Source organism: Chanodichthys erythropterus, chromosome 24 (genome assembly GCF_024489055.1).
Source record: "Chanodichthys erythropterus isolate Z2021 chromosome 24, ASM2448905v1, whole genome shotgun sequence".
Taxonomy (NCBI): domain Eukaryota; kingdom Metazoa; phylum Chordata; class Actinopteri; order Cypriniformes; family Xenocyprididae; genus Chanodichthys; species Chanodichthys erythropterus.
Window position 1 is genome coordinate 2,297,268 of NC_090244.1, and position 12,733 is coordinate 2,310,000.

The window sequence follows — 12,733 nt, forward strand, 5'->3', positions numbered from 1 at the left end:
TATGGCACTGCAAACGTAACCCCAGGCTGGGTTTTTCAGCTCTGTGATAGCATTTTGTCTACAAGCGTATCCAAGTGAGTTTCATAAACTTGATTTATAGGATTTCTTCAACCCACTTCACACTGTACGCCTCGCTCATGTAAACAGACGTTTGTGCTGCGGCCTGCATGAGGAAATTTGAAGTTTTACAGGTTCATAGCAAATCAATTACAGTTTGATGGCTGACAAGAATAAATGCAGCTATAATGTTGATGTAGTTGGCAAACATATGCAAACAAAGCGCTATTTAACCTTAGATAAATATAAATGTAGCGCAGCGAACCCTATAAATTAGTAGTTTGTGTTTATCCTGTTTGTTAACCAGGGCTTGACATTGGCATCCGCCAAATTCAGCAGTGGCATGTAACACAGTCACTCCCACTAGCAACTTTTGCAGCTTTCAGAGTGAAGCACAACGCTTTAATTATTATTGCGTGCAGGTTACGCGTTTCATCCCGCGTCTCAGATCCATTCACAGTAAATGCTACTTCACATAAATGTTGTTTAGGTTTCCAGCAACGTGCATTTGGGAATGGATACAGTCTGACGCACTTTGCGTTTCATAGCGAAGAGATGCACTGTTATCATTTAGTGCATCTAATCAGCTCATGTAACAAACTCCATCTCTGCATGTGCTGTGAGTTTTGGTTGTTTATAACGCATCTAGATTTCACCAGATTGATGCAAATTGTTGTTCATTGTGATTTCAAAATAAAAGTTTACATGTTTTGATGTCCAAGAAATTAGCGTGGCTGTAGCATTTCTATCGTAAAGAAGTGGCCCAATATTAAAGATTAAGTGGATGTTTGAATTAAATGTTGTTTTGATCATGCTATAAAGTTTAACAACAACAATCACCAGGCTGCTGGCGCCCTCTGTAGGCATTTATTGTTATAAGTAATGTACATAAGTTGATTGTTCATATTATGTATATTACATGATGTATTTTAATAGCATTATTCAATAAAACCAAACAATATGAACCATATATTACTGCCTAATTGTTATATGTATTTTAAGTCATTTTAAAGGCTATTGTTCACTTAGTTATCCAATTACTCTAATAATGGTCAGTGACAAATGTTAAAAACATTTAAAAATGCACCTGCATTGTTTTACATTTTGTGACTTTGAGTTGAATAAAAGACCGTTTTTCCAGTCAAATATTTCGTCATTGAAGATTTCTTAAAAATAGTGTTAAAATATCGTCTTGTTCTCGTGAACCCAATATCGTGAGCTAAGTGTATCGTCACACCCCTAATAAAACATAATTTTCCAACAACAAAATTGTGGCCAGTGAAAATGCTGACGGGCTAGTAAGTTTGGAAAACCACTAGCCTGGTAAGTAAAAAGTTAATGTTGCTAACCCTTGTGAAAATGAAATGTGCTTAACTGTATTGGATGTGCACTTATAGTGTACTTCAAATCTTATAAGTATGTTTTTTTTTTTTTTAAGTAAAATAAAAGGCACTTAGAGTACATTTACAAAATGTCAAATTAAAAGTTTCACTTTAAAGTACATTTTAATGATCTTTTGTCATGCTTTAAAGAAGTACACTTATTTTAATGTGTTGACTAACATACTAAACCACATGCAAAGTGCTTGATATTCATTTTGACTGTAGTGTGTTATTCAATATTACATTTAAAGTTAATACATTTTAGGTGTACTTTACTGCAACTTCATTACTGATTACAATATATTTAAATAAATTACATAAGAAATGACATTAAAGTGTATTTTAGATTACCATAAATGCTTGTCCATAAAGTACTTTCGGCTTTAACCATATTTCAAAGACAAAAAGAAGTTAACATAAAATTACATATAAAGATGTACTCAAGTCTTAATTAAGTGCGTCAACGAATTCACTAAAAATTTAAACTGTAATACATTTTCATTTAATTGTAAACGTTCATTACATTCAATTTGCATTTAAGTATATTGTTTTAAAATACATTATTTCTGTAATAAACACTCCCCTTTTTTCACAAGGGAAGTGCGACGTGTGCCATTTGTAAAGGTTGAACTCGAACGCTACTACAGACTTTGCTAGATAATCGAATGCAGTAAAAGTGCTTCAGAAAGCCACTGTAGGAATGCTTCATCTTGAAGTACACTTTGCAAACGCACTTGTGGCTTCTGAAAATCTGAAAACCCAGGAGCTAGAGAATTTACCTCAGACAAACAACCAGGCACAACTACAGACAAAACAAATTAGTGTCTTGGAATGAGACGCAAAACCCAAACAAACACCAGAGATTGTTTGGCCAAGAAAGCGCACCAGTTTTAACTCCGTGTGCATGTTTATTTTTCTGTTTTCTGGTTTTCATTTGCTTCAGTTTGCCCTCCGTGAGGTCTCCATTCTGCAAGAATGAACAACCAAGAATGGGTAATCCCACAAAAAAAGAGTGCTTCCCATTTTTTCCGCACATCGTAGGTTGCCCTCAAGTTCAAGATGGAGGAAAACAATTAAAAGTTTCTCAATGCAGCAATGTGCTTTCCATGACTGCAATAGTTAATGATTAGTTGGTAAACACTGTAAAGATGGCCTCCAGCGGCAATTCCTTGGCATTTAAGAATCTGAAAAGACAGGAGGAACATTCCAAAATAGCTGTGTTTTGGAACATGGTAGCTGGTTTTAACTGGTCATTAGCAGGTCAACCAGGTTCTAAAAACCAGACTGGGTTGAAAATGGACAAACCCAGCGGTTGGGTTAAATGTTCTTCCAACGTGCTGGGCAGTTTTATTTAACTCAACTATTGTTTAAAAATGACTATATGTCTGGCTTAAAATTAACCCAAAATAGGTTGGAAATTAAAAATCAGACACATAATTACTAGAGGCAACAATAATAATTCTATTACACTCTAAAAAAAAATGCTGGGTTTAAAATGGACAAACCCAGGTATTGGGTTGTTTTCACCCAGCCATTTTTTTCAACCAATTTTGGATTTATTTTTTTAGCCAGCAATATAGTAAAAGGCATGTTTTTGCTCACCCCTAAATATGGGCAAATTTGTGGGGTATTTTAAGCCGAAACTTGACCAGACCAGAGACTTATATCACATCTTGTGAAAGAGGGCATAATCGGTGTCCTTTAACCCAACCTGCTGGGTTTGTGCATATTTAACCCAACTTGGGTTGTTTTTAACCCAGCATTTTTTAGAGCGTGATAAGCAGTTTAATAAATGTTTATTGTTTTATTAGAATTCATTAAACTTACTAATAAATGTTCATTTATTAAACATATTAATAATTTTGGGTTCATTTGAGATCCACCAATAGCAAGCCACAACCATCCAATCAATTCTGCATGGACAAAAACAAGCCCTGCCGTACATTTGTTCTTGTTTGAGAAGCAGTTTCATTTGGATATGTGTCACAATAGGGAAGAAAAGACTATCACGACTTCCATTTCATGCCGACTTTAATTTTTTTCTTAAGCCCTGGATAGTTTTTTACGCGTACGTTAATCGAATGCACAGCCTTGCAAAGTATATTTCAATTGACACACAGACGTTCGACGCATGCGCAGTTTTAAGCAGTCTCTCTCCAGGAGTTACAACCCATGTAAACATCTTTGTATTCTTTCATGCTATTGTACAAATGATAATCTTTGCACAATCTCTCATCTCTATAGGCCTTCATCGTCACTGTAGCTTGCATGCGTTCCGCTCTGTTCTGTTTATGCAGGTTTTTTTGACTACCTGGTGAATCAACGCCCAAAGGGCACGGCTGCCACCTTGTGGATAAACTAATTACTGCAAAAAAATTAAATGCGCATGTGCGACCTGAGCGTACAAGTACACACGCTTACAAAAATCCAGCGGTGAGCATACATTATGCATGTACCTCTTCTTCGCGTGCTCTGTACGCTGACCCTTATGTATGCGTAAAATGAACTATACTTTGCGCTTTCGAGTGAAGAACATTTTAAAAATATTTTTTCCACTATAAAGAATCTTTTTCTGTATTTGAAAGTTTCCATGAATGTTAAAGGTTCTTTATGGAACCTTAGATTCCAATAAAGAACCTTATTTTTTAGTGTTGCATGAGCCAAAATACAGCTACTGCTTTTAAATATTGGTGCAAATAACACAGAAACCTCAAAATGAATGCCACCATAAGAGCCGCTAATGTTGCAGTGAAAGCAACCAATCCACAATGGACAAAAAGCTGCAATGTGTTCCATCAAAATGCACAAATGTGTGGCCCCAACACCGGTTCACTGCAAGTCCGAGAGCCTGTTTTGTTGACATTTTTGGGAAGGGTCTCCATTTCACACAATTCATGCATGACACGTCGTTAAAGATATTTGCGTCCTTACCGACGCTCCCTCCGAGCCAAACGCCGCTCGCCTAGTTTGCGGTTCCTCCATGTCACTTCCAGAACAGAGCAATATTTTTCTGATTAATTAATTTCACCCATCAGAAGTTCTGCAAAACACATAAATATCGAAAAACGTCTACTTTATTGAAACCACAAAGGGATTCTGGTATTGTCCAAGACACATAACCTTCCTGGAGAGGTCACTCTCCCTATTTTCTGCTCTGGTGGGCAGGGGAAGCAGTAGTGACCATTGGAATGCTCTGGTTTTGGTTGTATGTTTGAGCTTAAGCCTTCCTGATACCCTCTTCCCAAACACACCGACCAACCGGCCCCTGCCATCTCAGGCCACGGCCCCCAAAACCGGTGGCTCGAAGCCCAAATCCACTCCTTCCCTCTTTCGGAAGGTCCTGAAAACCACAGCAGGGTGTAATCTGTGGAATGACCAGAGCATCTGATAAAGGCTTGTGTCCTTGTTCTTCAAAGGACTGGGAATGGATTACTGGAGATGCCTGGCATCCAATTAAAACTCTTCTTTTCCCACCATTTCATGGCAGATGATTAAGTTCCAGGAAGACAAACCCAAAGATTACCAGGTCAGAAGTGAAAGGTCAATCCCGAGAGGGCAAAGCAGGTGATGACCTGAACGCTAATGTTGGTGCAGTGAAAGCAACCAATCCACAACGGACAAAAAGCTACAATGTGTTTCATCAAAACTGTCATCCAAATATGTGGAAATGTACATAAAAGCCAAAAGTGATGGCAAATTGTGCGAACATAATAATTTTTGGCCAAAAACTGTCATAAAAAGAAATTATGTACGTGTGCAAAAACAAGAGACAACCAACTAAATATTAATAACTGATGATGTTGTAATCAATGTTTGCTTTTCCTGTCAGCTTTTTGTTTTTCTATGTATTTTTCTATGCATGTTTTTCTATTTTTTTTTTTTTTTGCATAGTAAAATAAAACATGTAGCTGTAGCAACAAATAATGTTGTCAGATAAATACATTAACCAAGTTTAGTGTTTTTCTCTCATATTTAAAATAATAATAATAATAAAAATAAAAATGTTTTCCTCATATTTTCATAGTTTATTCAAACTTGTAGGGTCATTAAAACCTAATATATATATATATATATATATATATATATATATATATATATATATATATATATATATATATATATATATATATATATATTAATTTTTTCATTAATTTTTATAATAAAATAGTTATATAAATAAAATATCAACTAAATAAAATAATATATTATAAAAAACAATAAATATATATATTAATAATATTAATACAAATATAATATTAATTAAAAAACTATTTAATATTAAAATATTAAAAAACTATACTGTCAGCTAGAAAAAATTTATATATATATATATATATATATATATATATATATATATATATATATATATATAAAATACTAGTAAAATATTAATTCTACTGTAATTACTACTTTTATTAAAACACTATTAAGATAGTTGCATTATTTATTATATTTTATAATTTTTATTTAAAACTGATAATTTTTGTAATAAAATAATATTTATATGGTAAATTATTTAACTCTAGAAAAAGTGCAAAATTCACTCTAAAATATAATATATAATATATATATATATAAAATATATATATATATAATAATATATATATATATAAAACTCTACAGTTGGCTTAATTTTAGTTTATACTAAACATTTTAAAATAAATTATTTGGTGTTTTGTTGACATTTGTGGGAAAAGTCTCTATTTCACATAATTTATACAGGTCATTAAAGATATTTGCGTCTTTTCCGACATTCCCTCCACCTCATTTGCGGTTCCTCTGCATCACACTTCCAGCCAGGAAGGCATCTTGTACAATTAAGAAAACCCAAAGATTATCAGGTCAGAAGTGAAAGGTCAATCACAAGAGGGTAAAGCAGGTGTTGACCTGAACGATCCAAGTCTGGGAATCTCTCCGTCCCCATTCAGTCGACGTGTCTTACGCAACCCATGGGGAAGTGTCTCTTTCTTCTAAGCCAAGCTTTGTTTCCTAAAGCCGCACTTTAAGGGGCTTAATCCGTGAGCCAAATTTACCGCCAGTTGATTCCTGCGCAACAATTAAAACTCCAGCTTTTGGCTGGCATTCCAGTGACTGGCACTGACTGGGCAACCCTGGCACTGGAGCTTCACATGGGGCTATTATTTTAATGGAAAAGAGATGGTTATTCACTGCTTCCGTCCGGACATCACCTCGACACAAAGAAGAGATAATGAAGTGAACCAAAAGCTGGCCATCCTCTAACAGCTCCGGGTCTAAAGCGTGACCCCTGAATGGCAGCACTACACAATGTCACGGCAAATCCCCTGTACTGAAGGCTCTGCTGTAGTTTTTTTCTAGTTTAGTGGGGTTTGTGAATGAATTCAAATGGATAATAACATTAGACCGGAAACAGGAGATAAAGTGGGGTCCAATTACTCTTATATTGATATAAGACTTGTGTCATAACTTCAACCTCTAGTTATAGGTTAATCCAGTTTCTCTCTGGTTTGTCGGTCACATCCAGGAATAGCCATCTGGCCATCAACCAGCCCAGCAGGATGTATGTGGCCACGTAAAGTTCCAGCGCTTCCTGTTTACAACAGCGTGTGACACTTTCTTGGTTTGCGCTTTTGAGTCTGCCTCTGGAAAAACCTTCAGGAGCACCTCTTTTATGCCCATACAGCTCAGTGTCGGTCAATGGGTCAGCACAATCTCAGCGTCACAACACAGAGTTCCCAAAGTCTGCTTGCTGTTTTTAAAGGAAGTGCGCTGGACTGATGAAACCACTGAACGATGCTCATCTGAAACGTGAAATATGAAACGTATATTCTCATAGCAAAGAAGAAAACCACAAAGACAGATCAAGTCGATGTGGTAAACATGAGGCTGTGAGGACAGGAGCGACGGCCCACATGAACGTTCGACTCTTGTCATAGGCAAGCGCTGTGTTATTGTTCCCTGTTCACACGGATCGCCGTACTCTTTGGAAAGTCCGTGTTTTTTCCTTGGTTTTTGGAGACTATGGCTGCATCCGAAATCACATACTTCCCTAATATATAGTAGGCGAAAAACAGTATGTGACAAAAGAAGACTGTCCGAATTCACATAAGTTATAAAAGAGTAGGCAAAAAGTACCTGAATGGCCTACTACTTCTGAAGTGTGCATACGATGGACACTTTACTATCCCATGAGGCCGCGGGAGAGGATTTGTGAATGGCAGTGAAGCGAAGCAACTGATGCTGCTAATGACAACATGGCAAATGTAGTGTAGTTCTCACCAGATGACCTTCAGGAAGTGACAAACGAGAGCATGTTAGCAAATGGCAAGCAGAGCATATCTTACATTAAGGCCAGAAACAGTCTAAGCAAATACTTGCATGCAAACTCAAGATTGCAAATTTCATCTACTAACAACGTTATGTAAACCTATGGAAACTTGTGTAGTCCAGGGAATAAAAGATAAATTAAAAAAGTGAAAATTGATCTCTCAATTCTGGGTTCACAATTGCAAGAAAAAAGTCAGAATTGTGAGGTAAAAAGTCACAATTGCCTTTTTTTTTTTTACCAAAATATTTTAGGGTTTGGTTTGTTTTTTTAATTTTCCACTTCATCGGAATGGTACGAAACATGGACATGATTCAAAAGGGTTAAAGGTGAACCAGTTTTTACAAGATGTAATATAAGTCTAAGGTGTCCCCTGAATGTGTCTGTGTAGTTTCAGCTCAAAATACCCCATAGTTTTTTTTTTATAAATTTTTTTAACTGCCTATTTTGGGGCATCATTAACTATGCACCGATTCAGGCTGCGGCCCCTTTAAATCTCTTGTTCCTCGCCCACGAGCTCTCGACTATAAAACAGTGCATAAACAAAGTTCACACAGCTAATATAATCCTCAAATGGATCTTTATAAGACGTTCGTCATGCATACTGCATGCATGCGTCGGATCATGTGAGTATAGAATTTATTTGGATGTTTACATTTGATTCTGAATGAGTTTGATAGTGCTCCGTGGCTAACGTGCTAATGCTACACTGTTGGAGAGATTTATAAAGAATGAAGTTGTTTATATGAATTATACAGACTGCAAGTGTTTAAAAATGAAAATAGCGACGGCTCTTGTCTCCGTGAATACTGTAAGAAACGATGGTAACTTTGACCTCATTTAACAGTACATTAGCAACATGCTAACGAAACATTTAGAAAGACAATTTACAAATATCACTAAAAATATCATGATATCATGGATCATGTCAGTTATTATTGCTCCATCTGCCATTTTTCACTATTGTTCTTGCTTGCTTACCTAGTCTGATGATTCAGCTGTGCACAGATCCAGACGTTACTGGCTGCCCTTGTGTAATGCCTTGAACATGGGCTGGAATATGCAAATATTGGGGTCATACATATTAATGATCCCGATTGTTACGTAACAGTCGGTGTTATGTTGAGATTCGCCTGTTCTTGGGTCTTTTAAACAAATGATATTTACAAAAGAAGGAGGAAACAATGGTGTTTGAGACTCACTGTATGTCATTTCCATGTACTGAACTCTTGTTATTCAACTATTCCAAGGTAAATTCAATTTTTGATTCTAGGGCACCTTTAAATAGTCCTCAAAAAATAGTCACGCTTGTATTGTTCGCAATCAAAAATGAGCGCATTGGAAAGGAAAGTGAATTTCCACTAGTGGAAGCGTTTGGTACTGCGCCCAAAAAAAAAATCTTACTGAAAGCTCATTCGTTCAGATATCAACCTCAAATTTGGAACAGGCTTTGATGATCATATAAAGTTTTAAAAACAGTATTTTTATGCATTTTTCATAATAATAAACTTACGCTTCTATAACTTTTTTCAACTTCAGCAATAATCTGTCAAGGTATTAGGTATTAAATGTATTAAATGGATCATATCTATACCATAAATATAATTTAGCACTGTAAAATCCCCTAAAAATACAAAATATTAAATAAAAAAACTGTCGAACTGATATATTGTACATTCATTTAATGGAAATGAAAAAAAAAAAAAAAAAACAACTGAGGGTTAAAAAAAGACAATTAAAATGTAGAAATATTATCGATTTGACTACGCCTGACAATATAGGGTGAGAACAAAACTTCAACTGACTTGAGCTTAATAATGACACTATTATCTTCTATAGAGCTGCTTTACGGCTGAAATTAAAGTAATTTCATAATTGGTTAACATTGCAACACTGTCATTTTACTGCTTTGAAACAATCTATATTAAATAAATGAATGTTACTTGACTTTTAAAGCCCTGGGTATACTTTTTGTTTTTTTTTATGCATACAGTTGAACGCACAGCCTTGCAAAGTATACTTCATTTGACTCGTACATGTACACAAGCGTTCGACACATGCACAATTTTGAGCAATCTCTCTCCACGAGTTACAACCCATGTAAACATCTTTGTATTCTTTCATGCTAGAGTTGTACTAACCTCTTCGCACAATCTCTCGTCTATATAGGCCTCCATTGTCGCTGTAGCTTGCATGCGTTCCGCTCTGTTCTGTTTATGCAGTTTTTCTTTGACTACCTTGTGAATCGACTCCCACAGGGCACGGCTGCCAGCTTGTGGATAAACAAGTATGTGTGGTTACAAAAATCTGGTGGTGCGCGTACTCTTCTGATGACGAAAATATACTTTGCACACACGTAAAAAGGTGAAGTATACTTTGGGCTTTAGTAATGAATAATCCAGTTTAATGGCATGTATAAGTCAAGGAAAGTCAATCGAGTTCAGCTTGTACACATACTATGCATTGGCATACTTGTGTAGAGCATGTTTCTGACAATAACATTCATTTTTTCAAGAGAAACTAAATGAAAGCTTTGTAGGAACTAGATGACTGAAAACACCCAATTGTAACTGTATGATAAGCAGTTAAAACATGCGGGTTGATTGATGAATACTGTAAATCGTTGTGTACTTTGTCTTTCTGGAAAATAACAAAAGTGAAAATAAACAGTACTATTTATTTTAGTTTGACGTTCTTTTCCAGGCTTTTCCTGACATCTCGCTGGCACTATTAATAACAAACTGGAAGACAACAGGTTTGACTTTTGTGCTTGATGCTCTTTCAGTAAATAATCATTTTTAGACAAGTAAAAGATGATGTTTGCTAAAGTTGAAAATGTCAGCATGACCATGAAAGTTCAGTTCTTCTAGGTTTTAAAATAAAATAAATAAACAAACAATGATTCATTGTGTAACATTTCCAGCATGACATAAACTTACATGTGGATTGTGCAGCTCCTCATGCGGACACTCTTTATGCCAAGTGGGTTATCTGTGGACAAACCAAAAATGTGTTCTGTGTGAGTGAAAAGGAGGTACCAGTGAGCCACATGGAGACTGAAAGCATTTTTTTTTGTCCTGTTCCTACAGGAATCCTACCACAGATATTCCAAACATTCATTACGGAAAGACTTCTTCTTGATCTCACAATACATGGAGAAACACTTGTGCAATGCAAATTATATATATTATATATATATTATATATATATATATATATATATATATATATATATATATATATATATATACATATATATATAAATTCTGTATGATTTGTGCAAATCTCTTTTACCCAAAGCAAATTTTTACTCATCTTCACTTACCGTTTAAAGTGCTCCATTATGCTATTTTAAAGGCTCCTAATGTTGTTTTGGAGCTCCTAGAATAGGTTTACCTGCATCCAAGGTCTAAAAACACTCTAATTTTCTCATAATATACGTTGTACATCACCTCTTTTCTCACAGTGTTTGAAACAGTTCAAAACGATAAAAAAAAAAAGTCGACTGTGCTCTCTTCGAAAGGTAATATCTGAAAAAGCACAATAGGGGCACTTTAAAATCCAAAAGCAGGAATTAGGTGGTTTGAAGGCTCAACTGACCTAGTATTATGCAACAGAGAACTCTTTTGGTAGATTGTATCAATACCTCAAATCTAAATGGAGTGAGCGATCCAACCAATCATTTTAGGTACAAAGAAGCCATGCTAATCATCCTAATAATCGGTGGAAATTAATTCCACCAAGAGCTTGCAAAATTGTCCATTAAACACAGCTTACAAAGTCACTGTGAGCCACGGAAAGATAGAGTTTTATGAGCCAAATGCATTTTGTAACTTGGTGAGTGTATGCAGAAGTGAAAATGAAGGGGAAAAGCCACAAATTATGGTTTCTTGTGTGAGGTATAACATAGTGATCCATCGAGATGGAACCACGTCGGGAAGCTTCTGTTCCTGTCAATGGAGGTGTCTCAAAGTCTTTCAAGCATCTTTACAGGCTTCACATACGAACGCATTGCTTCATCTATGCCCCTTCGTTCTTGGCAAGAAAACCAGTAATAATATAATATTTCCTTCTGTTTAATGCCAGCTAAGACCTTGTTGAAATTGAAAAGCAGCCCAGTCATAGATCCATTGTGTAATTGGCCTTGCATACAGTACGTCGAATAACGTATACTTATGTGCGATCTATACGCTTCTGAACTCCCTACTGAGTCGTCAGGACGGTATTGTGTATTGTGGTCAGCGCTGCTCGCAGATGTACTGTGGATTCCCAGACGTCTTCGCCTCCTGCGGTCGGCCATCACCCAAAGGTGTTCGATGTTCTTGGCGGTCACAGTCGGGCTGCGAGCCTTGTGGTTAGCGTGGCTGCATTTAGATTTGCGGCTATCTGAACTAGCCCTCCAAGCTTTTCTTGGACCCTCACTGCTGTGCACGCTGGCATGATGGAGCTGTTTCTTATGAGAACGGATCCAGGACATAACAAGATAGTCCTTGCAAACCACTGCAAATAGATTTACGTGGCCGAGAGAGATGATCTGGAACTCTCTGCCGATGTTATCAACGTCATATCAAGTACACACAGTTATTGGCATGACAGCATCTGAAATATGACTTACTGCGGGTTCAATTGTCTCTCCAAAACAAAACAGAGTTGACGACAGCCACCCAAGTTTCATTGTGAAAGCAATAACAGCTTACATATAAACGACCCCATATGCAAATCAATCAACTTTGAAGTCAACATGAAATGACATGAAACCCAGTTTACTTTCGTAATGTAATGCATGAAATATGAAACTGGATTTTCATTGAGAAAGTACATAGGATATATATATATATATATATATATATATATATATATATATATATGAGCTCACTCATTAGAAAGAATGCAATCAACCAACATAGAATTAAAATATCAATAACTATTTTTGCATGGCTATTTTTGCATGTTAAAGATATATATATGTGTGTGTGTGTGTGTGTGTGTGT

General features: G+C 36.0%; 1 protein-coding gene across 2 annotated transcripts in view; it reads left to right on the forward strand.

The window, feature by feature from the left end:
- The window catches only part of fbln1 (fibulin 1), a 111,870-nt gene that overhangs the window by 98,859 nt on the left and 278 nt on the right, over positions 1-12,733 (forward strand). Inside the window, exon 18 of one of the 2 annotated variants that reach the window (XM_067379962.1) lies at positions 4,927-4,949. The exons of the other annotated variant lie outside the window; for it this stretch is intronic. Coding sequence (XP_067236063.1) covers positions 4,927-4,934 — 8 coding nt within the window. The 3' untranslated portion in view covers positions 4,935-4,949. Of the gene's footprint in view, positions 1-4,926; positions 4,950-12,733 lie in introns of those variants that run through there. 2 annotated transcript variants of the gene reach the window in all.